A 25,765-nucleotide genomic window follows, 5' to 3' on the forward strand; every position below is an offset into this window, starting at 1 on the left:
ACACACAGCCGAGCGGCTCCAGCTCCGGCCATCCCATTAGTTATGCCGAGGAGCTGCCCCCCCGTCCCGCTGCTCGCAGCACCGAGCCCCCCCCTCAGTTCCCTCAGGCGCTCCCTGAGGCGCCGCTCAGGGCTCGCAGCGCGCATGCGCACGGCAGGAGGAGGAGGGGGGCGGGGGGCGGGGGCGGGCGTTGCGCGGCGCTCTCGCGAGAGGGGCGGGGCGCGGGGCGCGGGGCGGGCCGGGGCGGGGCGGGGCGGGGCGCGGCCGCATGTCCCAGCGCGGGGCCCGGCCGGGCGGCACGTGGGCACCGGGGGGTGCGGGGGGCGCCGGGACGGGCACCGCCAGCGGCACCGGGGCGGCTGCGGGACCGGCACCGGCACGGGGAGGGGCAGCGCCGTCCGTCCGTAAGTAAGTGCGGCGCCGTGCGGCGGAGAGCGGCGGGGCCCCGCTGTCAGCCGGGCCGGGCGGGGGGCTCGGGGCGCTGCCGGTGCCGTTCCCGTTCCCGTTCCCGTTCCCGTTCCCCCCCCCGGGCCGCCCTCAGGCCGCGGTGGCTTCGCCCAAGGTCAGCGCCGCCGCGCACGGGCCCCGCCGCGCCGCCCCGGCGCCGAGGTCACGGCGGGGCCCGCCCGGCCCCGGCCCCGCTCCTCCCGTGGGGGCAGGCGGCGGGGGGGGGGGGGCCCGGCCCGCACCGTGCCCCCGGGGCAGCCGCCGCTGCGGGTCCCGGGGCCGGGAGGGGCGGAGGGGGGCGGCCGGGCTCGGGGCGCCTCGGCCCGGCTCGGGAGCGCAGCGGCCCCGCTGTCAGCGCTCGGCCCCGGGGCTGCACCGCTCCGGGCTCGGGTGCTTTCCCCCTGTCGAGGTGAGGAGGGGCCGAGCCCCGCGGTCCCGGGGCTGGGCCCGGCTTTGGGCGCTCCCCGGGCAGCGCAGCGTGGGGCTGGCAGGCGGCTCGGGGGCATCCCGGCAGCGAGCGCTGCCTGCGGCGGTGGGAAACGGCCCCGAAAGCTGCCCCCCGCCGCCCCCGGTCTGCTGAGCACAAGTGAAGGTCGTGGGGATGGCAGCGGGGGAGGGAATTCCGCCTCCCTGCGCTCCCGGGGTCGCTGCTGCCTGCGGAGGTTGGGGGGTGGCCGCAGCAGCACCTGCGGGGTGTTATCAGAGGCGCCGTGGACTTTGTCTCGGGTGAAAGGAAACGGCTCGTCGCTGGGGAAAGTAGGATCGGGAGAAGTTAACTTTAGTTTTCTCCTGTTTGTTTTGTGCCTGTGAATGATCTACCGAGTTACAGCCCGCAGCGTGCGCGCGGCGCAGCCGAGGAGGAGCACATGGCGCTCTGGAGCGTGGCACAGCCCCTGGCGAGGGAGGTAGGGCTCAGGTAGGGCTCGTCCTGGTAGCGTGTGCTGGAGCTGTCAGGGCAACGCAGCTCAGCTCGCTGCTCGGCCAGAGTCCCTGGGTGACCAAGTCACTTCACCTCCTCGTTCTTTAATGAGCTTCCTGGGTAGGGGGTGAAATGCTGCGCAGGTGGCTGCCGGACTGCTGTACCTGTCCGGGGGTGCTCTTGGAGTACCTGGACTCTTTCAGAACAAGGACAGTGCAGCTTCACTGCGTGCATCTTGATCGTACAGTTTAGCTCTTGATTCATTGATTTGCTTGTATGTGTCACCTGGTGCTCTGAAAAAAAATTAAGTTTTTTTGTTAAGTTAAAGGGAGTAGGGAGCCTGGAGGGCTCAAGCTGTGCTTGGAGCTTCCTCGAATCCACCTCTGCATTGTGACACTGGCTGTCCTGGTACTGCTCGGCTGGCACTTCATCTGACACCTTGTTTCCTATGTTTCATTGAGCTCTTGAAGGACTTCTGAAAGCTCTCATGAAATGTCAGCATTGGGGGATTCAGGCAGGTGACTCTCGTCATGGTTGTACAGTTCCTTGTACAGCAGGGCTACAAATGGCTTGCTGTCAGACATAAAAACAATTGCTACTATTGCAGGATCTGCATGGGATGGTGCTGCAGGAACACGTTTTTACGTTCTGATAGGTGCTGCTGATTTAGGTGTGTTCTCTTTAGTTGTGCCAAGTTTAGCCACCTGTTTGAGAAACCAGGTTCCTTCTTAAAGCTCTCCAGAGAGGCTTTGGGATACTTGCATTGAAAACCTCCCTCTCTTTCATCAGCTGCCTAGAAAGCCTTGGCTTTACTGTAGGCATTCCCTGGTGCCTGAAATTAGACAGCAGGAATTCCCCTCACCACCCACAGTGCAAGGTGGAGGTACCTGTGGTTCAGACCCACCCGGGTACGCAGGTGCCTGGCTCCTGCAGATTCTCCTGGGAGCGGGCTGTGACGGGAGCTGTGTGCTGAGGTCTGAGCCAAAGCTGCTCAGAGCCAGCAGCAGTTGACTTGCTGTGTTGAGACTCCTGTGTTCATTTTGAAAACATTGCAGGCTGACTCGGGGTGTATTTGGGAGCAAGCGTGTTTTTGCAATAGTAGAGTTATCTGAAGAGCGTAGTGCTTTAAAGCAACATACCCCTCTTATCTCTGACTTTCATCTTTCATGTGTGCTTAACTGGTGTGAAAAAATGATTTAAGATATTTCTGGTGTCCAAGGGGACTGTAGTAAGCTAGGGTTGGTAGCCCTGCATGCCCTTAGTAACATCTAGAAGTCATTAAAAACCATTAATTACTTCTAATTGTGTAGTGTTTCAGATCTAATGACTAGCCTTCTTAAAATCCTGACTTCTAACTACAGTGCTCCTCTGGAGCGCTTTGCACAAATGGCTGGCTGGTGAAGTTACTCACTTGGGGCAGCCACCTTGAGATGCCTGCAAGAAGCTGTTCATTAGCAGGTGCTTTGCTTCCTGAAAATTAAGGCCATTGAGTTTGCTCCTTACAGGAATTGTAGAAGGTGTTATATTTTCATGTCACTCATGGCTTTTGCAGACAATCTCTTCAGCTGTTTTGCTGTTTTATTGCTGCCCCCTGCACAGATTGTTCAATATTTCTGCTGCTGCATCTTGTGCCCGAGGTGGAAACCAACTGAATTTACAGCCCCAGTACGTTACTCATAGCAGAGTTGAATACTTCATGAAAGATCATTTTAAAATCATTTTTTATTTTACAAATCACTGCTTGTAGACCTTGAAGAGGTCCTGGGGAAAACTGCCTTTGACCTCTACTGCCACCTGGCAATGAGGATGAGAAACTTACCATGTGCTCTAGCTGGTTTTGAACTCCCTGTGTATAAATAGCAGCAGTTCCTAGCAAAAGCTCATGATCTGCATGTGCCTCTTGTATTGGGGGCTTTAGCTTTGTGTGGGGATAAATCAGTGAATGGGAAGCGTCAAGTTTCTGGAACAAGGATTGGAGAGGGAGAGAGAAATCTCCCCATAAAACTCAGGCATGTGATTCTGCAGTTCTCCCCTTCTGTAATCAGGAGCATCCTTTGTGAGCTTGGCTTTGTGTTCTGCCTTCTGCTGAAATGTGAGGTTAGAAGAGTTCTGTGGTATCTAGGGGGACAAAAATGCAAACACCAATTCTCTAAAATGTTTCAGGTTGAATGGAGCGTAGTGTCTTGTTCAGGATGGGCTGCTGGCTGGCAGGAGTACCTGTTCCTTGTTTCCTCCAGCTCTGGGCGATTGTAGGAAGGTCACTTGGCCTACCTTCACTTTGTTCTTTAAAAGCGGGCTGCCAAAGCCAAGGGAAGGATGCAGCCTTCAATCGTAGGGGAAAGCCGTTTTGTGTATGGGAACAGCCCCTAGGTAGTTCGGGTGAGGGCTTGTAAGTGCTACTGTAATACAGATCAAAGTGAAGCCTGGCTGTCTCTGATTAGGCCTGAAGTATGTTGTGTAACTTCTTGTGTGCATTAACAAGCTTGCTACAAGTTATCTTCCTGCTTGTTCAGTCTAAATATGAGTGAAGCCTTTGCTGTTCCCTCCTGATGTAGATGAATATAGTGCTTTTTTCACAAACATTTGAAATCCTTCCTCTCTGTGCACTCCTGCGGTTTACTTGCAGCAAGCCAGGCTTGAGGCACGAGGCTTCTAACCAAACAACACCACTTTTTGCTTTTCTGTTTTAGCCCAGCTTTTGTTTTGAGAAGCTGCTTGTCAAGGTCTCGTTGCTGTGTGCAGTATGCTTTCTAGTGAGCCGGCTGGATGCTGTTCCCCAGATACCTGTTTGGTCTCAGCGCTGCCTCTTCTCGCTGTCTCCTACAGCTGTATCAGTGCCTTGTGATGTAAACCTCACGGCTCTGTCTCCTTGAAAATTCAGGTCTGTTTTTTTATTTTGTGCAGCGCATATTGGAAGCATTTGGCTCATTTAGTTTCTGTTCCTAGGTGCTATGCATGCCTGCTCCTTGGAAATCAGTGTAGATGCCAGGCATTTTACCTTAACTGGCTGCTTAAATTTTCATTTATAAGCTGCACCTGTAGTGGGCATTCATGTTGTCCTTAGAAAGGGCTGCATTTGTTTCACTGATAGAGAAGCAGATGCAAAATCCATAAGTATTGGATGCAATTTTTCAGAAGTTCCAGAAAATAATTTTTTATTCTCCAAGCTGGGTGAACATGCAGAAAGAGTGAAAGATAAAACTTGGATTTATGGAAGAAGTTCATGATGTGGCAGTAGATCATGAAGATAATAAAAGCTGCTTTGCCTGTCCTGCAGACGACTCATTCTCTTCAGCATTTTATGAAAAATGCTTCAGAAAGAGTTGAATGTAGACTGGTAGGTGTGTCGGGGAGGAAAGAAACTACGTTTGGAAAGGACCCCACAAAACCCCTGCCCGGTAACGTGGGAGATGCAGTAAGGACAGGGCCAAGCCAGAGCAGCCATGCTGACTGCTGCTTATCTCTGCACACCAGACAGGTCCCAGTGGGCTCCAGGCAGGTGAGGAGGAAGCTGTTCTTGCGTGTGTCAGCTGGCCGGGGGTCTCTGAAGGTACGGGGTATGGAAAGCAATGCCTGAAGCCTCAGCCTCTTGGCTGCAAGAAGTGCTGCTCGATGCCCAGTCAGGGATATCTGTGCACAGAGTGGGTTGGGCTGAATCTGAGGATTTTTCTCTGCTGTTTAAAGCAGACTGATAATGGAAAGGTTATGTGGTCTCTAGCCAACATGCTAAACTTTTTCTTGTTAGCTCAAAGCAATAGGACATTTGGTCTGGATCTTTGTCTGGAGCAGACTCAAAGTGGCAGACTTCACCCAATTTTGAGGAATAGCCAGGATCCAGGTGGTAATAGTAAAACAGTGCAGGCACTGTTTCTGAAGTTCACTTCTGCGTCTGAGACATCTTCCTGACAAAGCAGTGAAAAAATTGATCTTGCCTTTCTCTGTGATAGAGATGGATTCACTGGGACACACTAGCTTAGCTGAGGAAACTATAAATAATGAAACGATTGGAGCAGAAAGGTAATAAGATATAAAGTGAAGTAAGGAGTTTGATAATCTGATAGGGTTAATGTTAATTACTAAGTGTAACCTGTGGCTTATTGCATAGCAGGTGTGATCAGCTCAGGGCCTTGCATTAATCCATGCAGCAGTGCAGGTGGCAAGGGTTGCTGGTGCTTGCTGTTCACATATGTATGAGCTTCTTGGTGATTTCCAATACACCTGCAAAAAAAACCCTACAGTTTGGCTAGACTGATACTTTTATTGTAAACCTCTGCTTGTGAGAGTGTAAATACAAACTTCTCTGAGACCTGTTTTGGCTTAGAAATATTGCTGCTCGAGCTGAGGAGCTCTGCTGGTCCAGTACTTCTTAGTCCCTGTTTCCATGCACTTTTCTCCCACTGTAAAATGAAATATTAATAAAGCCTGGGCTGTCAGCATAGCAGCTTCAGCTGTGAAGGAGGGGAGTGAGCTGTTGTAGAAACATCAGTGAAGCTGATTACACTGAAAGCAGTTTTTATCTTAGAGATAAAAGACAGCCTGGTGTTTGTGGTGTTTCTTGTTCCAGTGCTCTAGTTTAGGTCTACAGCAACCAGCTTTTTCAGGCTTTTGCTTGTCATAATTTATCCCTCTGCAAATAGGACTGCTGGTTCCTTAATACTGTAAGGTTGTAGGGTGGCTTCATTAATAGTTTTCCATCACAGAGGAGATGGCTTCATGAGCTGTGTAACCAATGTTAACTAGGCTGTAAAAAGAAGGTATTGCTTAAGGAGTATCTCTTGCTGTTCTTGTCTCCCAGTGCTGGTGTTTGAGGCAGGAATTGCTGCAGAACTCTTCACTTTAATTAAGTAAAGAGAAAGTCATCTGTTATTTCTTTTTAAGTAAGTACCATCCAGTTTGAGATCTTGCTTGCCTGGCTCCTACCTGTCTTTTTGCTACTACCTACCTGGCTGTTTGCTACTGAGTCATGGCTCCTGAGCTCTCACCTCTGGGTGATGTTTGTTCCGATGGGTGCACCAGGCTGTCCTAGGAGGAAGTGGTGGGAAAGGCAGGAGTCTGAAATGCCACAAATTCCTGCGGCTGCCTGATACCACAGAGACCACGAGTGGGTGATGATGCAAGGGCTGGCAGCCAGTTGATGTGGCAGGTCGCTGTGACTTCACAGGCCTGTGCTGTGAGGTCAGTGTTGGTTCTGGCACCCTTCCATCCCCTGCTTGAACCTGCAGCCTCCCTCCCACGGAGGTTCCCGGGGACCTGGCAGAGGCAGGAGGTCCCCGCGGCGCAGGCTCACCACCTGCGTCTTCCTACAGAAGCTGCAGTTTGGGTGGTGGCTGTCTTGTGGCAGTTCAGTGCAGTGTTGAAAATGTGACCTATGCTAAGCATAGGTGAAGTAAGTTTTTTCTGTGGCTGGTCCTGTGCGGTAGTTTCCTTTACCTAAATCTTACTGGTAGGGATTCCAGTTCTTTAGGCTTTTGTCAGCTCTTGTTCATATGCCTCCTATAAGGCAAAGCACTTGCTCCTGGTTATTTTTAGCATGGAAAATTTTAAGAGCTCACGTGGTCCCATGTAGTTGAACTGTGCCAGCCTTGTCCAGTTCTCTTTCACCCAGATAGTATTTATTTCCCGAGTGCTGTATCACTAACCATAGGGCTTGCAGGGAGGCGTCCTGGCCTTGCTCTCGAAGCCACATTTCCAATTTAGCTGCCTGCTTGCTCGCTCTGTGATCCGTCAGGCCGGTATTTAATTCCAGCCTTGGCTCGCCCTGCCGGCGGGGTCTGGAGTGTAACCTCTGCGGTGCCGGGCCAGGGAGACACGGGGGAGGCCGGGAGCAGCGGTGCGGGAGGGCACGTCCCTGGGGGGCTTGGTCCCTGCAGCTTGTGTGCGTTTCTCCCCCATGGGGCCTCGCAGCAGCTTTCCCCCAGGACAACCCTCCTTGTGCCCTGAAAATCAGCTGCAGCAGCAGCCTGCTGAGCTCCCCTCTCAGGCCGTAAGGATGAGTTATCTGGCTTCTCCGTGAGGCTCATGCTGCGAACATTTCTGGCCTTATAAGGATGTGCATGCTGAAGGATTGCTTGTCCTGGCTAGAGAAACAAGGTGGCTTAAAACTGCTCTGGGACCCTAATGTGAACAAGCTGACTGTCCTCAGACTTTTCTTAAGGTAGGCGAGCGTGTGTCCATTCTTGTCCTCATCTCGCTGTCTTTACCAGCAGTTCTCCATAAATCAAGTCCGAATGCAGCTTTGAGGAGCCGACTGCCCCCTCCTTTCCCCTCACTGTCCCAGTCCCATCCTGACCTACCGAGGGGATTATTTAGCTGCTTGGAGAAGTCTCGTGTCCTGGCTGCAGCTGTGTGGCTCTGCCTTGAAGTAAGGTGTGACATTTAGGCCGGATTCCTGAGATGCCAGAAGGAAGTGGAAGTGGCTGGTGGTGCGGGCCGAGCGTGTACAGTGTGCGAGCTCAGCGCTGGTTCGGCTCTATTTTTGGTGCCGGACCGTGTGGGGCCCTGTGTCCTGGGGAATGGCACCAGGGCGTCAGCGCTTCACGTTGGCTCTGGTGTCTGCACAGTGATTGTCCCTGGTCCCAGCCCCTGGGGTTGTTGTGCTTCCCCTGCGGGCTGCTCCTGCCCCAGGAGCACGAAGGCCGGCGGGCCGGGCTCCCTGCGGTCTGGCAGTGCTGGAGGCCATGTGACTTGACAAGCTGCCATTTTGTGCGCTGCTGCTGGCAGGAGAGCCCCAGGCGTTCTTCCCTGCGTGCCTAAATGATCCCGTTGCCCCTGCACGCCTGAACTGGCTGTCAGACTAGCAATGGGGAGGGGATTCTGTCACTCCGGAACATGTTGGGCAGTGGGCTTCAGGGGCTTTCTCGCAGAGGAGGCAGAAGAGAAGTCGGTGCTGTATCCTACAAGCTTTCTGGCACCGTTCAGTCAAGCAGGTTAAAAATCAGCCATCTTCTAGGCATGACATCAAAAGCCACATTACAGCCAGCCTGCCAAAACCAGGCCGGCAGAGCCTTCCTGTCACACTTGCTTCGGGAGCTGCCTGTGGGTGCTGGCTGCTGCCTAGCCAGGCCGGCACGCTGCGATGTCTGCTGGCATCGCGTGCGGAACCACCGCCTCACATCCCGGCCGAGCTGATGGAAGGATGTGGACTTCCCATTTGGCACGGTCGCTGATAGTGTAATGCAGCTCTTGCTGAAACTAGCTAAATTAAAACCAAGAAATTAAAGGAACTCCACAAGGAGCAGTCAGCTAAACCACCAATCCCCACTGTTTTAAATATTGCAGAAGAGGGAAGGTCTTATCTTAAATGATAACAGTGCTCAAAAGAACGCTTGGAACTGTTTTGTCTGCCAGGCTTGGGACAGGCCTGTCCCTCTGTGGGGCATCCTGCTACCGTCTCCTGTGCTGCAGCGCTGTGTGGGACTATTGTTTGTGCAGTTGGTGCAACTAAATAGGGAATCGGATAATAATGGGGCTGTCTGTTTAATCAGGGAAGCTTGCTGGGAATGGGCTTATGTGATGGGCTTTAATTTGAGTTTGTGGTATGCCTGAGAGACAGCTTGTGGGGTGATTCTGCATTAATTACAAACTTAAGTGGACAGCAGATGAGTGCTAGCAGTGGCTCACAATGTGCCATTGTACTGTAGAGGATAAATGTGAACCTTTTGTCTTAGCAGTGCGCAGACTTCACCCTTTCTAATTACCAAGTTCAAATTAAAAAAATGAAACACTAAATCCAAATTATTGTACAGGTTTGTATTGCTTTTCCCCTCACTGTCAAATCTGTTTGAGGAAGCAGTCAGAAGCTGCCATTAACCAAAAGCTTATCTTCAGACCTGCCTGTATAAAGCCAGCTGGAAGTATTTCATGTGAAGGCTGTTGATAGGACTGTCCAGTGAATGCAGGCTCCAACTGCCTGCATAGAACAGCATTGATAACTCATGATGTACTAGAGATGTTACAGGATTTCTTAAATTGTCTGTAGCTACCTTTTGACTTGGGATTGAGCAAGAAACTTTCTAGTCATGATTTTGGATATTCATTATTTACTTGTCTCACTGCCGAGTCCTAACAACTGAGATGAGGAGGTGAGGCTGGCATCCAGACTAGCTCAGATAAAGTTGTTTGCTCCTGTGGTGGAAAGGTGTGGATGGAGGAAGAGGTGAGAAATCTGCAGCGAACATTGGATTATTTGAGACCTGGATGCTCAGGTTGAGCTCGAGGGAGGCATGTTTTTGTCACCCAGCTAGAACATGAGGAGCTCCTTGAGAAGACTGGGGCCCTGGAGCAGAGATGTGTTTGGAAGCTGTGGTCGGAGTGCTTGCTCTGATAACAAGTCTCTTCCGGTGGCGGCAGACTAAGCATAGTCAACAGACTAACTTGATTGTCTTCTTTTGTCTAAGAAATATTATGCTTTTAGAAAAGAACTAGATAATGCTCTTTTTCCAGTGGGTGGTTCCCACTTCTATGACTTCGCTATCTCCTGAAAACAACCTTTATTTTTGCTGCTTACTGGTAAAAGTCGAAGCCTGTTTGGAGAAAAGTCCGTTGTATGTAAGCATCGTCAGGCACATTGTGTTTTGCTTTAATTCCTGCTCAGGGAAAATGTAAACTGTAAGCACTCTGCAGCAAGGCTGTTCAGGGGACATGGGTAAATGTTTAGCTCTGTTCCAGCTGCAGGCTTTCCTTAAGGAAAGGCATGTCAGCACTGCCTCGTGTAGCTCGGTGAGGCTTGTAAATGGAGGAGCATGACTGCGGTGCAAGTGCCAACAGCATCCAGGCAGGGAAGGGTTTGCAAGCACGCTACAGTAAGAGAGGCAGCTTTCACCTCTTGAAAGTCAGATGAGTAACAGCTGCCAGCCTAGTAAATTTAGTGTAGACCAAACTTTGGAGCTGCATGCTGAAGTAGTGTCTCTATCGAGACTGCTTTTCCTAGGCTAATGTCACTGTTAAAATGCTGTTACGTGTATTTCCCATCCTTACCACTCTTGGAAACAGCTTGCTGTGGGCTGTCCTTCAAGTCTGCAGGGCAGTGCAGTGTCTGGGCAGCTCCAGTCCTGGCTGGCTGAGAGTCTGCTGGCTGGCTGTTGAGCTGAGGTGCACAGAGCTCTCCTGCCCTTTGGGAGGGGCAGAGTTTGCAGTAGGATTATCCAAAGCAGGGGTCTGAGGTCAAACCTCAGTCCTCAGAGTACAGAAAAAGCTCCTTTATCTGCAGCGGCACTGGAAGTGGAGCAGCCCAGGGTGCCCAAGCAGTGTGCACGCTCCTGCAGGTCCCGTGCCATAACCTGTTGGGAATGCTGAAGTGCCTTGTGCTGCTGGGCAGGGAGCACTTCCAGCTGGGCCTAGAAGCAGGAAAGTGCTGGAGCAGGCAGGGCTGTGGAGGGAGCTGACACAGCCTCACATCTCTGACAAACCCTGTCGTGGTCCCTTCTCAGCAGCCTGTCTTCAGGGAGCGGCAGGGACCTGGGGCGCAAATGCCCTGACCCAGCTGAGAACAGGCAGTGCACGAGCCACTGGAATGACCTAGACACTCACTAATTTGGTGGAATTGATTCATAATGATGTCTGTCTTTATCCAAGCAGCATGCTAATGCAAAGAAGAGGCAAAGCACAGTGTGCCATCTTGCTTTCTGGTCTATTTATAGACATGAAAGCATGCTCCTAAGTTGTTTTGGTGCCTGAAAAAGCCACAGAACCCTTTTTAAGAAAAGGCTGAAACTGCAATTAAGAGAGATTCTGTTCAGCATGTTAGAAGTGTGCCCATGTCCTGGATTCTGGTCGTAGCATAAACACAACTCCCTGGCGGCGAGCAGCGCTGGAGGAGGATGTGGTGCGTCGGGGCCCGGAGGGCTGCGTGCTCGGAAAGTGCAACCCTGGTCTCACACCATTCCCTGGCTTTGTGCTCGAAACGTGATTAGAAGGAGCCATTGCTGAAGCAGTCAGGGTGCGTTCCTTCACTGGCACTCCCTGTGTGGATAGGTGATCCCGAAATTCCCAGCATCTTTCCAAAGCATGTGCAGCAGGCTGAGGCTCCCAACTTGTGTTTGGGAGCACAGCATCACCTACTGAATATTAAGAGGTCCTTGTTGCTGGGAGTTCAGTCATTCAAAGGCAGGAGATTATTCATCTATCAGTACTTGTCTGAAATTGGCATGAAACCTGCACATCGTGAGTGATGTCCTTTGCTGGAGCAGTCCTGACTAAATTATCTCTTCTTGCCTGTCCATTAGTGATGGTATGACGGCTGTCACTTCGGTAGTATAAGCAAGCTTCAAGGTCATCCTGCTGCCCCCCGTAATGTGCTGTACCAGGAGCTGTGTGCTTCTGCAAGCTGTTGGCAGCTTAAACCCAGCCACAGTTCCCGTGGTGTTAGAGGCACTTGGAGTTGCTTTGCTTGATTTTCCTCTAATGCGTTGTGAAATTGAAGTAACTGAAATAACACTTCACTAAGCAGACTGCAAGTCGTGCTTCTCTCCTGGAAAAACTGAACCTCAGTCCTCTGTCATCTGGGGCTCTTCAAAAAGCTTCACAAAAGAAGTATTGGGATCCTTTTAATTTGGTGACAGAGGTTTGCTGGGGCAGGCGCCACTGCCTTCCACCAGCACCTTTCACTGCAGCTCCCACCTGCTGACTTACAAGTCACAGAAGGCCTGGGGGTCTCTTGCCTCATGAGGGTGGTGTTGGCCTTTTGAAACACCAGTGCACCCAATGCAGAACGACCTGGCAGGCTGAAGACACGGCCTCGGGTGTGCTCCAGTGTAAGCTGCTCTGTGCGGGGACTTTGGGTGATGTGTGTGGGGGTGACAGATGTGGAGGAGCATTGCTGGGGTCACCCCGCAGCAGGCAGGGTTCAGTATGGGGTGAGGGCTCTTCCCTGTGCAAAAGAAGTGGGAAAGCTCCCCAGGAGCGATCAGGCTGAGGAAGGAACACAAACCTTCACGGGAAGGTGGAGAAGTACAGAGCAAAGCCTGTGTTGGATGTGTAAAGCTGCAGGAAAACTGAAGTAACCTGAAACTGGTTTCTCAGATAGATGTTTCTTCCTGGCCTGGTTTGAATTCTAATGTGTGAGTTCTTCTCCCCTCTGGAGTTCCTGGTTCCTGGCTTTCGGCTCATGCACCTACTGCTAAGGCTGCTGGACAGCCCTACAAGTGCCCAGCTCTTTCACTTACCTCCTGGCTCAGTGACTGACTGTGCTTGCATTTCTGACTCTAAAAGCTGCTGTTAGATGTTGGTTTTTTTTTTTGTGGCTGTTTCAGAACACACTTTAACTAGCCAGGCATTTTATGTGCTTCTCAGGGCCTGGGTAGCAATGTCTGCAAGCACAAGGATATTTCTCCAGTCCTTGGCATGCTGCTGTCTTTGTAGCTATCTTAAACTGCAGGCCTTCCCATGTTATATCAGTCCATGTAGCCGCATAAAAGCTTGTAAATCTTGTCCCTCATCTGTCACTAAACTGTTGAGATCAGCTTTCATACATGTCCTGGGCATCTGTGCACAGGAGCTGGTCCTGCAGAGCCTCCTGTTGCTGGTATCCACTGGCATCTTTCCGCAACAGGGCAGAGTAACTCTCTCTTGTCTGTGTTGTCCAATGTGGTCATATCCAGCTGGTCTTGTGACAGCCCTTGGCTTGGGGGTTCGTCTTTCCAGGGGAGGTAACTTGCCTTTCTTAGCACTGTGACCTGATTTACTGCCGCGGCGCTCCCTTTATATAGCTATGTTCTTTTACCAGAAACCAAGCGGCAGGCAGATGGGCGCGTTGACACTGATCTTACTGCCCATCTGCTTAGCTTGCAAATCCATTGATTACTGTATGGCATGGAGGGGCATGCGAGTTCTGACTGGACTTAATGTTCCTTGGTCTTCAATGTACACCCATCCTGTGGTGGTAATGGCTAGGTGGGGAAACAGGAATTTTTTCTGATAGCTGTGTTGGTTTTCCATTGGAAAGTATGAGATCTTTTAGAGGGACTTCTGGTTATTGGGAGACACTTGCTTCATAAAGCTGCAGGCACTCTGTTTGGAAATGCCTTCGCTGTGTGTGTAAAATAAATAAAAAAAAAGTGGAGTAGCTGCACACTGATGTTCTGTACCTACTGAACTGCAGGCTTGAGTCCCGTGCCCACGCACCACCCTCTTGCAACACTGTAGATGAGAAGGTTGCAGAGCAGTTCAGCTTGACCTAGTTGTTGTATTTAAGAGATGTGTGTGTGATGTCCATCTACGAACTCTCAAGAATGATGTGCCTTTCAGGCAGAGAACCGGGGAGACCTGCGGTGTATCAAGTCTTAGTTTTTGGTTGTTTGTGGTGCAGCTGTGCTGTGAGCGCAGCCTGCTGCTGGAGAAGTGTGCAGTGCTGGATGCTGTCCTTGTGTGTAGTACTGACCTGCAAAGGTGAGGCAAGGTGAAGCTGCTTGCCAAGATAAACGTACCTGTGAGAAATGTCCCAATATCCCTACTGCTAGGGAAAGGTCTTGTTCCATTGTTCCACAGCCTGCTGATAGAGCAGAGACATGAATTTGAAGAGTGGCTGGAAAACAAGCCTGTCCGCGCTAACAGAAATAGCTCACGGCGTTTATGAAACTTTAGCCTTCCTGTTACCTTTCATGTGACTATTCTAATACCAGTTTTCTGTTTCCCTTTCTAGGTCTAATTGCTGAGGCTTTGTAAAATGGCTTTGCGCTTTCGCACTTTGTTCCCGTACGCCATACCTGGAGTGCTGGCACTTCTTGGCTGCTGGTGGATCTATTCCTATAGAAAAAAGCATCCGAGCAATCATAACAGACAAGTGGTAGCCATTGCAGAAGAGCAGCAGAAAGAACTGCCAGAGAATGATTCATCACCCAAAACAGAAGCACGTGTTCCTCAAAGACTGCCTCTCTCCTCAGAAGAGGAACGCCCAGAGAACGAGACCTCGACCTCCCTGCTGCCGGCAGGGTCGATGACACCCTCTCTTCTGCATCAGTCTCACGAGGGGTTAGACTTCTCACGGGACCTTCCAGCCCCAGCAATAACGACAACTCAGCCCAGCACCGTCAAGGACGACAGTGAAAAACTAGAAATACTAGGATCTCAAGATGAAAGCAGTGTCCCTGCTTGTGTTTCTCTCCCTCTGGTCTCAAAGAGCTCCAAGTGTCACAGCAGTGCTGCAGTCAGCCCTGAACAGGATTCAGGCTCTAGTTCAAACCAAGATCAGCAGCCATCGGCATCTGTGACACTGACGCAGGAGTCTTTGGGAACCACGGAGGAGATCAGCAATGCAGAGCAGTCAGATGATTCTTCGTTTAAGCCCCCTAAGGAAAGCCAGATGCCAGAAATTGTGCTATCGGATGCTGGCCGTGTGACAGCCCTTCACTTGGGATTGGAGGAGGAAGCCAATACCCCACAAGCCTTTCTCAATAATGAAGTTGAAGTTGTATCAGGTCACCAGGACTCCGTGCTTAGGATGTTACCGGATAGTTCAGAGTCTGCCTGTTTGGAGCAGTCCAGGGAAGAAAAGATGTCCGAGTTGAGTGGCAGTACTGTACCTGTGTGTCAGGAGGACACGCAGCCCAAAGGAGATGAATTAGAAAGAGAGAGGATCGGAGGAGTGAGTCTGGACAAGGAAGAAGTTGAGAAAATTGAGCAAGTAGCAATACAGATCATTTCTAAGGTCATTTTGGCAGCAACTGAGGAAGTGCTGTCTGGTTCTGTAAGTGATGTGTCCAGTCGGATCTGCCAGGCTGCAGCCAGCCGAGTCGAGAGGCCTCTGGAGAGGGCAAGCACTGTTCCTTCTGATCAGGTGCTTGCAGCAGAAGCTGTGGGAGGAGGTGAGAGCGCTGCTGCTAAGAGTGCTGCGGTGCTGACACCCACGCAGGTGGAGGAATGTGATCAGCGTGTGACATGCTCCAGCTGTTTAACGCACAGCTGTTTATCCAGCCCTGTTCAGGGAGACACGAAAGAGTGTCAGGTAAAGGACTGTGTGCATGGTGAGTCACAAGGAGTCGATCGGACTCCTGTGGCAAGCCATGGAGGGTCACTGGGAAAGTCACACTTGGTTATGGAGGACTCTGGGTGCAGCATGTGCGCATCTGACGGTGCTACAAGTGCAGAGGACCCGCTGCAGAACACAACACTGTCTGTCACATCAGGCCAGCATTCGGACTTACTGAGCACATCTGCAGCCCAAGACACTTCTGTTGAGCAGAGCTCAGTACCAAGTGAAAAGCCTCCTACCCCGAAGCTCCCTGAAGACAGCAAAGTGCCATACAGCAACGGGATGCTGAAGGAAGACGGGCCAGACCCGCGTCAGGACAGTAACTGGACAGCAGAGATTGATGGAGATCACTCGGGAGGTAAGAGATTTGAAAAACCTCATACAAAAGCGTGGTGAACAAGCACTTGATGTGCTGAATCCCCCTTGCTTCACTACCATGTTCAGATAAATCTTCTTCATGTTTAACTTTTTCCCAGCAGATGAATATTTAAGCCCCCTGTTCAGGTGGGTATAACTACTCTGAACATCTGTCAGAATTCCCCTCTCTGTAGTACCTGGTGTTAGCTCGGTGATGTTCAGCATATACTGCAACAGGGTGAACGGGCTGGTCCCCATTCAGCACAAACTTATTGCTGAAAGTGAAGCATGTGCTTGAGCAGCCCAGTGAACTGGAGTGTGTCTGGGCATAGGTCAGGCTGGTGAACACCTTACAGGTTTGAGACCTGCTAATGCAAATTTCTGCTTTGGATCAGGCAGCTTCTAATAAGCATTGGGATCTAATCTCTTCTTGTGTGGGGCCTTCTGGGGTGCTGCTGCATGAATCCAAGAAGTACTCTAACAAATCATGATAAAATCAGTTGATTGCAGACCAATTACCCTGGAGCCTGTTCTCCCTTGGAAGGGTAGGTGCACGCCAAGTAATCTCAACAGGCAGCGATGCTCACAGAGTTCCTCCATCTGTCTCTATTGTTTTTGCCTTCTAGATCCTGGATGATGTGTGCCTGGCAGAATACAAAGCTGTCTGAGCAAATGTTGACCCATGTGACCTTGGGGATGGATGTTAAAATCCTTTATAGGACCCTGTGGTGCCAACAGCCCTTAATGACAGGATGCCTTTGTAATTGCTGCAAAGTAGTGGGGATCCTGCTTGTTGTAAGACATGGACTGAGTTTGCCAAAAATTAAGGATTAAACCCACAAAGTGTTGTGACTAGTGAGAGTAACTGTAGGAAGAAAATAGTTTTGTCTTGCTGTGAATGCTGGTGCGATGGGAATGTGCTGTGCAGCCTGGTGATGACGGGGGCTAAAAGGTCTGTGCTGAGACAGCTGAAGGCTAGGGGAGAGGGGATATCACAGGTAAAGTTGCTGATGTGTCTGTGTTGGATAAGAGGTCCTACAGCTGACCTTCACACCCAGCTCTGAGACTCAAATCCTCCTCCTTGTCTAGAAGGGCTGTGGCAAACAGCTGCACTGTTTGCCTTTGACTTTCTAGGCATCTGTGCTGTATTGCTAGCTAAGATGTAGAAAATGTAAAGCAGCTATTGGATTTTTTTTCTTTTTGGTCTTATGTTGGATGGTTTGAATACCTACAAGGAGGAGATGATCTTTGTGTTTCTGCCTGTTTATCTGGAGGAAGGACCAGTCTTGTGATATGCTGAGCAGGAGGAAGCTGTTTTAGTTCTTCTCCTTCCCAAGTGGAAACCACCTTGATATTGACTGATGGTTTGGGAACAAACCATAGATCAATTCAGGTTCCTTGTTTCCTCAAGCATGTGAGAAGTTTGGGCAAGAGGAAAATATGAGCACAGCTGACACTCTTAAGTCCCCGTGCAGCCCCTGTTTGGGCAGGAATGTGATGTCAGCGCGGTGAGCAGATGAGCATTCTGTGCCCTCCTCCTGGTGTGCTGAACTCCTGTGATGAGCCCTGTGTAAGCCATGCAGAAAATGCAAAATATCCTTCTAGAGCAGCAGCTCTGTGCTGATGTTAGAGCTCCTGTTCAGTTGGTAACACTGACTTTTAGTGTCTTGTCTCTCTGCTGTCTAAGGTGTCACTGTTTGAAAGGCTCCTGCTGAAATTGAATTTCCTTCTGGTGCACTCCCAGAGGTGTTCAGGATTTCCTCTGGGAACAAAAGGAAACTCCTAGTAAACTGCGTGATAGGGCTTGACTCTTACTGAAATACTGCAGCTTGGTATAGGAACGTCCTGCGTGAATCCATGGGAAAAGCTCAACCTAACCTTTGTATTAAATGATATATTTTCATGGCCTTGTGTATGGTGGCTGGGTTAATTGTGTGGGTTATCTGAGTGCTGATTAGGTGCCTGTGTTTTGTAGGTTCGGATGTAAATAGCATGGATTCTGTGGACAGTGGCTGTGCCCTGGGGAAGACAGCAACTCGCCAGAACTCTAAGCCAGGAGGAGAATCCAGCAAGTCTGACCTCACTATCTGGGAAATCGAGGTTCCAAAGGTAACCAGGCACCAGCCCATCATGCTTCTCGCCCTGCCCTACATAGTGATCTTCTGGTTCTTGCAGTCTGGTAGTGGCTCAATGCAATCCCAAGGAGATCAACAAATAAACAAGGATTTAAACATTTAGCTCCTGTTACAACTCAACAGGAGTGAAGAGGCTGTGCACTGCTGTAAAGAAGAGGCATGTAAGGGCTATGCCCAGGGTAACACCGGGTGTTAAACTCATTACTCCCCATTTAGAGAGATTTTTTTTCCCTGCTACGTAGGAGGGATGTTTCAACTGCCTGTCTAAACTCCTCACAAGCTGAATGCTGATCTGAGCTATTCTATGGAGCTGCTTGCATCTCCATCTTCATAATGAGACTTCTTTTGGGTCATTATAAAGAGAGAGGATGTGTTCTTAGGGCTGTGTTCATCCCTTCTTTCCAACTTTATGCAAAACTGCTCATGGCTGCCAGACGTGTCATTGCTCTTGCAGTTCTGCTCCTCAGCAGATCTGGATGCTGATGATCAGTAAAGCGAAACTGCATCTCCTGGTAGGATAAATGTGCTGCTGCCTTGAGTGCACCCTGCATAGCTGCCCCAGGGCTATATAGCCTAATAGGCATGATAGATTATAAAGGGAGTAAACCAAGCTAATTAACTTGCTTTAAAATTGCTGCAGCATAGTATATATTTTGAATGAAAGATGAATATAGCATGTTTTCCTTCCTTTAACCTTTAAAAGAGAAGTCCAGACTGGGAGAGGATGTGATTTCACTGACTGTGGGAAGACAGTAGCATTTACTGGGCCTGATTTTGTTCTGTTTGGGTTTTATGTTCTTCTGCAAGATATAAAGATAAATCTGTTAAAATGAGCTGCACTTACTGATCTGTATCTGCCTTGACTTATCACAGACCAACTGAAGTCTGCACTGGGATGGTGTTACCTTGTGTTCATCCTGCCTGGCTCTCTGCAGGAACTGGGAATGTGGGTGAAATAAGGCATGGAGAGCGTTATTTGATTTGTATTTCTCTTCCTGACAGTTTTTCTTTTCTCTTCCATGAAGCATTTAGTTGGCCGCTTGATTGGCAAACAAGGGAGGTACGTGAGCTTCTTGAAGCAAACATCTGGTGCCAAAATTTATATCTCAACACTACCTTATTCCCATGACTTCCAGATCTGTCACATTGAAGGTGAGATTTCTCTGTTCAGTCTTATACCCAGCTTGTTGGTTGTAATTAGATGGGCAAGGGTTTCAGAACAGTTGTACAGTCTGAGTCTGGTGCTTTATAAAACTTTTCTGCTTTTTTTTCTGCAAATTGTTGGTGTGGCCCAGAAGGTTTCTTGTAGTGTTCCCTAGCTTCTCATAGGGCATGTGTCCCCAGTATATTTCTGTAACAGATCTTCTACTGGATTTTTGTCTTCCAGGTTCCCAGCATGATGTAGAAAAAGCACTGAGCCTTATTGGCAAGAAGTTCAAAGAGCTAAGTCTTACCAACATCTATGCTCCACCTCCACCATCGCTGACGCTTCATTCCCTCCCTATGACTTCCTGGGTAAGCCTCAGCTTGCTGCCTTCCCTGGTGTCAGGGTGGAAGGCTGCTGTTGGTCACGGCCATTCATAGCATGCCATGTCCACATGGCCCTTTACCAGTAACAACCTGCTAGTTCACAGGTTCCCTCAAAACACCTTTGCATCTGTGTGGTTACCTGTTGTCCAGCTTGCGTAACTGCTACAGATGAGATTAGCTGCCTGCTGTTCTGCTACACGTAGAATGGAAATAGAACTGGGAGATGTAGCTGAATGTAGATGTAGATGAATGTTCTACCAGGCTGGGGTTAATGTCATGTAATTGTGCATCTGGCCTAGTAGGCTTTGTCCTCCAGACTAGAGGTTTGCCTGAGGAAATACCACTTCAGGTTGGAGCTGATTGGATTGCCTGCCCCTTCTGCTTAGGGGCCACTTGCTGAGAGATCAAAATGTCACACTGCTGTGTTGTCATTACTGACACTGCCCTAAATCTTGAAGCTAGTCTTCTCAAAATGTTTTACTTTCTAATGGTATCTAATTGCACTTAGAGAAGGCTTTCACATTAGTGTTCCAGAGGAGTTCTCATGCTTGTGCTGTACAGATGCTTAGAAACACTCTTTTGCTTGCATTGGACATTTAAAATGTATATAGTAACTGCACATAACTGTCTCCATGGATCTAAAGCTCCCACAGATTACCTTGGTGTTAAAAGCTCTGTGGGTAAGGCAAGTTGTACTGTGTTGATAGTGCAATGTGACATGACTTGCATCATTGCTAATTCTGCTCACTGATCTTTTGGGTAAATAAGTCCTACGGCTGCTCTGTGCTGATAGTCTTTTTGTATACAAGATGGGCCCTTCCCTAAATCTGACTTCCTGTACTACAGCACAGTACTGAGCACACTGAGTACTTCCTGGTCCTGGTCCAAAGCAGCCTTTGGAAGTGAATTATCATCATATTAGTGCTTTCCCACTGGTGTCTGTCCGCCTCAGGAGTTGGTGGCGGAACAAGGAGTTGCTCTGAGTGTCTAATGTGACTGAAGCTTGTGTTGTAATAAACGCTAATGAGTATTTTTCTCCTCCCTGTGGCAGTTGATGCTCCCAGATGGAGTCACTGTAGAAGTGGTTGTGGCTAACCAAGTCAATGCAGGACACATGTTTCTACAGCAACATACGCACCCCACTTTCCATGTCCTGCGTAGCCTGGACCAGCAGATGTATGTCTGCTATTCTCAACCTGGAATTCCAACCCTGCCAACACCTGTAGAAGGCAAGTAACTTGGCTGCTCACAAGTTGTTTAGTTGAGGCTTCCTCTGAAGTCATACAAAAGCCCAATGCTCCTGGGTTAGGTTTGGGAAGTCTCTCAGTAGATGAGAATATTTCACTTGTCATTTCATGGCTTCTCAAGCTGTTGTCAGAGTACAGATGTTGCTTTACTTTCTTATGCCACTCATCTCTGGAGTGCGTCCCAGGCCACTTAGTTGCATGTTGAAATTCAGAATGAGATCAGATCCGTCTCAGTTTCTTTCTAATTAACATAGTGTCTGGTATGTTTTTGCTAACAATGTAGAACTGCTTCTGAATCTATCATGCAGCTGTTGGGACGCAGTGTAAAGCAGAAGCTGCATCACATGGAAGGGGTTATTAGCACTCACTTTCCTGTTGGAGATGGACCTCGCTGCTGGTGATCAAAGGCTGAGACAGAGGTGTATACCTGCATACAACAGCGTCATGTTGGCAGAGACTGAAGACTAAAACCCACCTCTGTCTCACCTGTAGGCCTTATCTGATGGGGGTGTGGGTGGTGCTGAAAGAAGATAAAAGCAGTGGAAGAAGTGCTGTTGATTCTCAGTAGATAACTGCAGTACTGCTAACGTGTGAAGTGCTGATTTCTGGAAGTCTTCTAATGCTGAGCCTCTCCGTGCTCTTGTGCTTTGCAGTTGGTATTATCTGCGCAGCTCCAGGCCTGGATGGGGCATGGTGGCGGGCTCAAGTTGTTGGCTACATCAAAGAGAGCAGCGAAGTGGAGATCAGATACGTGGACTATGGAGGATATGATAGAGTGAAGATTGACACACTCAGACAAATCAGGTCTCTAGCTCCTTTTCTGTAGCCTGAGGCAATATCTGGCTTGAAACTCCATCAGAGGCATCAGTGTTGTTTGAATAGGGTTTTTCACTGCTGAAATGGGAAGTGTTAGAATGACTTGTCCCAGCAGAGGGCGTGGATTTCTTAAGAGCTTACTGTGCTCCTGCAATTTCTCTTCTCCCCTTGAAAAAAAGTCATGCGACTTCTGCCCCTTCAGCACATGGATGCAAAAGGATGCTTTCAGGAGTCCCAAGGGCATAATTGAGTTAGGAATAAAACTGAAGTTCTGTATGCCTCACCCTCACTGGCTGTCAGAGCTGTATACCAGCCCGTTAAATACTCGATTGCCCTATGAAGAACCCACAGGGGCTTGAGGGGTAAGAAGCACAACCTGCATTATGGAGGTGATCTTTGGTTGGAGCCCAATCCAATTTCTTGTGGTAATCAGACAATTTCTTGCTGTTTAGATTTGTGGAAGAACAGTCTGATTGTTTTGGACTGTCATCAATTTTAAACTGAATTCCTGTTAGTGTAATTAATCAATGTCACCTTAAAGAATATAGAAGTAATTTAAAGGTATGTTCTTAACTCCTTTCTCTTTTAAGGTCTGATTTTGTAACACTACCTTTCCAAGGAGCAGAAGTTTTACTAGACAACGTGGTGCCACTTCCAGGTAATGGAGCTCTTGAGAGGTACTGTTGGCACTCCTCCCGCAGGCTTAAATGAATACCTGCTACATGCAAGCAGTGCTTTGGTCTAAACTTTCTCTCTTCTATTGCAAGTGCAGCCTTTGAGGTGACAAGCAAGGATTGGAAGAAATATTTTTCTTCTGAATCAGCTAGTATGGCACAAGCTGTCTGACTCAAGGGGAAGTTCATAAATATCCAGGCTTTTTCCTGTATGAAGGAGAGAATGAATTACTCTCTCAAACAGCAAGCTTGCAGGTCTGGCAGAGTGTAACTAAGTAGCTGTAACTACTCTGCCTTCTGCTGTAGAGTAACTGTAAATGCAAACTTGATTTCTAATTTGCTAGACAAATACCTGACATTTTCCTGCTGAAATGCCTGATGTGTACATTCTGTGTTCAAAAGACTGCCCTCTGAGCACTGGAATGTCAGTCACTGCCTAGAAATGTTTTCTATATTTTTGGTTGGTTTCTGTTTCCTGGTGTTGGGCTTTTTTTTTTTTTTTTTTAAGATTCTCACTGTATCGGTATCTAAAAAATGGCCTTCCTAGGGTGCAGAAGGGGTAAGCTAGGGGTCAGGCTGGGTTTTATTACTGGAGCTTCTGGCTGGCAGGACTTTAGTACAGGCCCTGCCAAGACTGTAGATAGATAGCAAGGTTTAAGCTGCTGCTAGCAGAGGTGAGGTGAGTGGTTTACACATTGCCTGAGGCCATCTACCTCCTTCAGTATTTGCAGAGATGTAGGGAGTTCACTTGTTGCTGGAGATTATCTCAGGGCAGGGACCACAAAGGTGAAACTTTTATTTTTCAACCATTTAATAGGAAATAAGCAGCTTTTGTCTGAAATAAAAGCACTTATGTCTTGTGTCCAATCACTTCATTGACTGGGACATGAGCTTCCTGCTGCATTGTGTGTGGTGTTAGCAGCAGCACCACCATCAGCTGTGCAGGTTGTGAGATTCGGGCTTCCAGTGCTTGCAGAGCATGCATTTGGCATTGGTCAGGTGCCAGCCAGCCTGTGGGACAAATATTTGAGTTTTCTGCATATAGTATTGCACTCAGTGCAAGGTCAGGAAAGTTCTGAGGAGTCCTGAGGCCCCTGACCTTAGTTTATTAATCTTCAAAATATTAATGGCAGCTCAAAGGCACTGCAGAAGAATACTGCTTTTATTTTTAAAGCTTCCTAATTCATCAGTCACTTATATTCACATTAACTTGGCTAGTGGCTTTAAAAAGCACTTCATCCTGTCCCCTCAGCAACACAGCAGGCATAATACTTCTGTGTTCTCCAGCTTAATAGACTGGTTTCAGCAAGTGCCTACAGCAACCGTAGGTGAGGATTCTCTGGCCTAACTTATGTGGAAGGTCAGACAAGATTAGTTTAATAGTGCCTTCTGGCCTTTAAAGGCTGTGAATGTCTAATTTGTTTTCTCCTGTTCTTTTCTTTCCAAAGACGAGGATCACTTTTCATCAGAAGCTGATGCCGCTGTTAGTGAGATGACCAGAGGGGCAGCACTACTGGCGCAGGTACATGAGAGCTGTCTGGAAAAGCCTTGTTGATAATTTTACTAAGCTAACCAGGACAAGTGGGAAGCTGGTAGTATTTGTGACAATCCCTTAGCTTCCTTTGGTTTAATGCAGTTCTCAAATGTATCACTAATTCTAGCAAGGCTACAGATTTGAAGAAATGGGGCAACAAACTTGCCAGCAGAGTGTCTCATCTGCCTGTTGGCAATGGCTACATTTCTTACACCTGCGCCTGGTTTTAAGTACTGACTATCACTCTGTGATGCTAGCCTTGCATCTACCATGGAGGGAACCGGAATTGCTGCACGCTAACGTTTTTCTGTTTCCAGGTCACAAATTATGACAATGCAACAGGTCTGCCACTAATACAGTTGTGGAGTATGATGGGAGATGAGGTATGTTGGCACACTTTTTTTTCAGTATAGTTCAAGTTTATGGTTGTGCAGACTCATTCCTTGATAAGGAACTTGGTGTTTCTTGCTAGTGGTTTGTTTACCTTTCTTCTTTTTTCCTCTGCCTCCAGGTGGTGTCGATAAACAGAACTCTGGTGGAAAGAGGATTTGCTCAGTGGGTTGACAACTACTAGCAATGTCCTAGATGCCTCGACAACCTTTTCCTAACAGGGAAAAAAAAAATCCTGTTTTGCACTGTTACAATTCGGTTTGGCAACCTCTTACAGGAAGATCTGTTTACACCTGCATACAGAGTTTTGTGGTCCATTGAAACTTGTTTTGCTCAACTGTTACCATTTCACTAGAAACACATACCTCATCTCAGTGAAAGGCAGGGTCTTAAAAGCCATAATGAGAGATACTGTAGCTTTAAAGCAAAAAATCCTCCCTGGCCTCTATTCAAAAATTGAATGGAAAAAAACTCATAGAACCCTGGGGCTTGCTTGAAGTTAGCAAATGCCCCTGAAATATTAACTGTGATTGCATTCTTGTTGAAGATGTATAATACCCCATGAAGCTGATGTCTGCTTTTCCAAAAAGTTACATTGGTTGTCCTTCTTTTAACAGGCTCTGCCTGTGAAATTAATGAATGTTATTAAGGAAATTAATATTCAGTAATGGATTTTCTATATCATGCCACTGATGTGCACAAACTGCATTCATCTTGTATCTTCTTGATGCCAGGAGGTTGATGAATCGCATTTGTTGCGCTTACTGTGGCACATGTCTCACTGCAGTCATGTTTTTTATGCTTGATATGCTTAACGAAGAAGGCTTCTCTGTGCAGATGCTTGAAGTGCAGGATATGCTACCACTATGATTTTGCTCTTGAAATATCATGTATTTAAAGAAAAGAACTGATTGCCAAGCCCAATTGTAATTTGTATTTTTCTAGCTGTGCAAGTCTGTAAATATATATAAAAACATTGTAATATTTTGTACAAGAAAAACACTGGAAACAAAGGGAACTTTACAGAAACTTTTTTTCACACCAAAATGTCCTATGTAGGTAGAACTGGTTTGGAGTGCATTAGGGTAGCCAACATATATGGAGCATCCGAATGGGGGAGTGTTTCTGCTCTGCTGTATACAGGATTAGCATTCCCTTAAATTGCTGTCTGGTTTGAATTGTGATCACTGCATTCTTTGCTATGTTACTGTACAGATCTCTTTTTAAAAAAAAAAGTAACAATTTGGCATTAATATTGCAGTGGTGTTCTCTCAATTTTTTTTGCTCCTTTTTAGATTTCTATCCCAAACTTAAAATTTTGCTCGAGTAATTTAAGCTGACTTAATACTCTTAAACATATGCCCTCTAATGTATATCATTTTAGATATGTATTGAGCTGGGATTTATGGCTGGCGGAGAAGATACTTGCCAGGAAAATGATGTAGTCAGGCCTCCACCTTTTTCAGGTGGATTCAAGGATGCCTTTACATCCTGTGAGCTAACGCATCAGTACATCATATGTTTGGATAGCTGCCTACAAAAGCATTTGGTCCGATCCCTTCTGATATGGTATGATTATATCCTTTTTTTGAGTTCTCTATTTGGCGCTTATGATTTAATGTTCATGTTTGCAATAATGTCCAATGAAAACTAAATTTGGTAACTCAGTTAAATCTATAAAACATATATCCTTTCGGAATGTTTATTTTCCATTTCAATTAAAGCTCGAATTTTAAGCTGTCTTAATCAA

At 48.3% G+C, this 25,765-nt stretch overlaps 1 protein-coding gene across 3 annotated transcripts; it reads left to right on the forward strand.

Moving 5' to 3' along the window:
* Nucleotides 1-249: 249 nt before the first annotated feature.
* On the forward strand, nucleotides 250-25,765 carry AKAP1 (A-kinase anchoring protein 1). 3 transcript variants are annotated; one of them, XM_068655646.1, is made up of 11 exons: nucleotides 250-404; nucleotides 14,004-15,690; nucleotides 17,665-17,798; nucleotides 18,850-18,976; nucleotides 19,212-19,339; nucleotides 20,406-20,583; nucleotides 21,255-21,405; nucleotides 22,008-22,075; nucleotides 23,540-23,613; nucleotides 23,943-24,008; nucleotides 24,137-25,765. In XM_068655646.1, the coding sequence occupies exons 2-11, from the start codon at nucleotides 14,028-14,030 to the stop codon at nucleotides 24,197-24,199; spliced, it is 2,652 nt and encodes an 883-aa protein (XP_068511747.1). In that variant the 5' UTR covers nucleotides 250-404; nucleotides 14,004-14,027; the 3' UTR covers nucleotides 24,200-25,765. The 3 variants fall into 3 exon arrangements, with proteins under 3 accessions (XP_068511747.1, XP_068511746.1, XP_068511748.1); XM_068655645.1 differs by having other exon boundaries at nucleotides 252-408; XM_068655647.1 differs by lacking the exon at nucleotides 250-404 and adding an exon at nucleotides 7,157-7,520.

The sequence above is a fragment of the Anas acuta genome, chromosome 19, assembly GCF_963932015.1.
Source record: "Anas acuta chromosome 19, bAnaAcu1.1, whole genome shotgun sequence".
Lineage (NCBI taxonomy): Eukaryota > Metazoa > Chordata > Aves > Anseriformes > Anatidae > Anas > Anas acuta.

Coding starts and splice junctions, on each gene's coding strand:
- AKAP1 (XM_068655646.1), top strand. CDS start 14,028: ATGGCTTTGCGCTTTCGCACTTTGTTCCCGTACGCCATACCTGGAGTG. Junction 20,584..21,254: donor CCTGCCAACACCTGTAGAAG/GCAAGTAACTTG, acceptor TGTGCTTTGCAG/TTGGTATTATCTGCGCAGCT. Junction 21,406..22,007: donor GACACACTCAGACAAATCAG/GTCTCTAGCTCC, acceptor TTCTCTTTTAAG/GTCTGATTTTGTAACACTAC.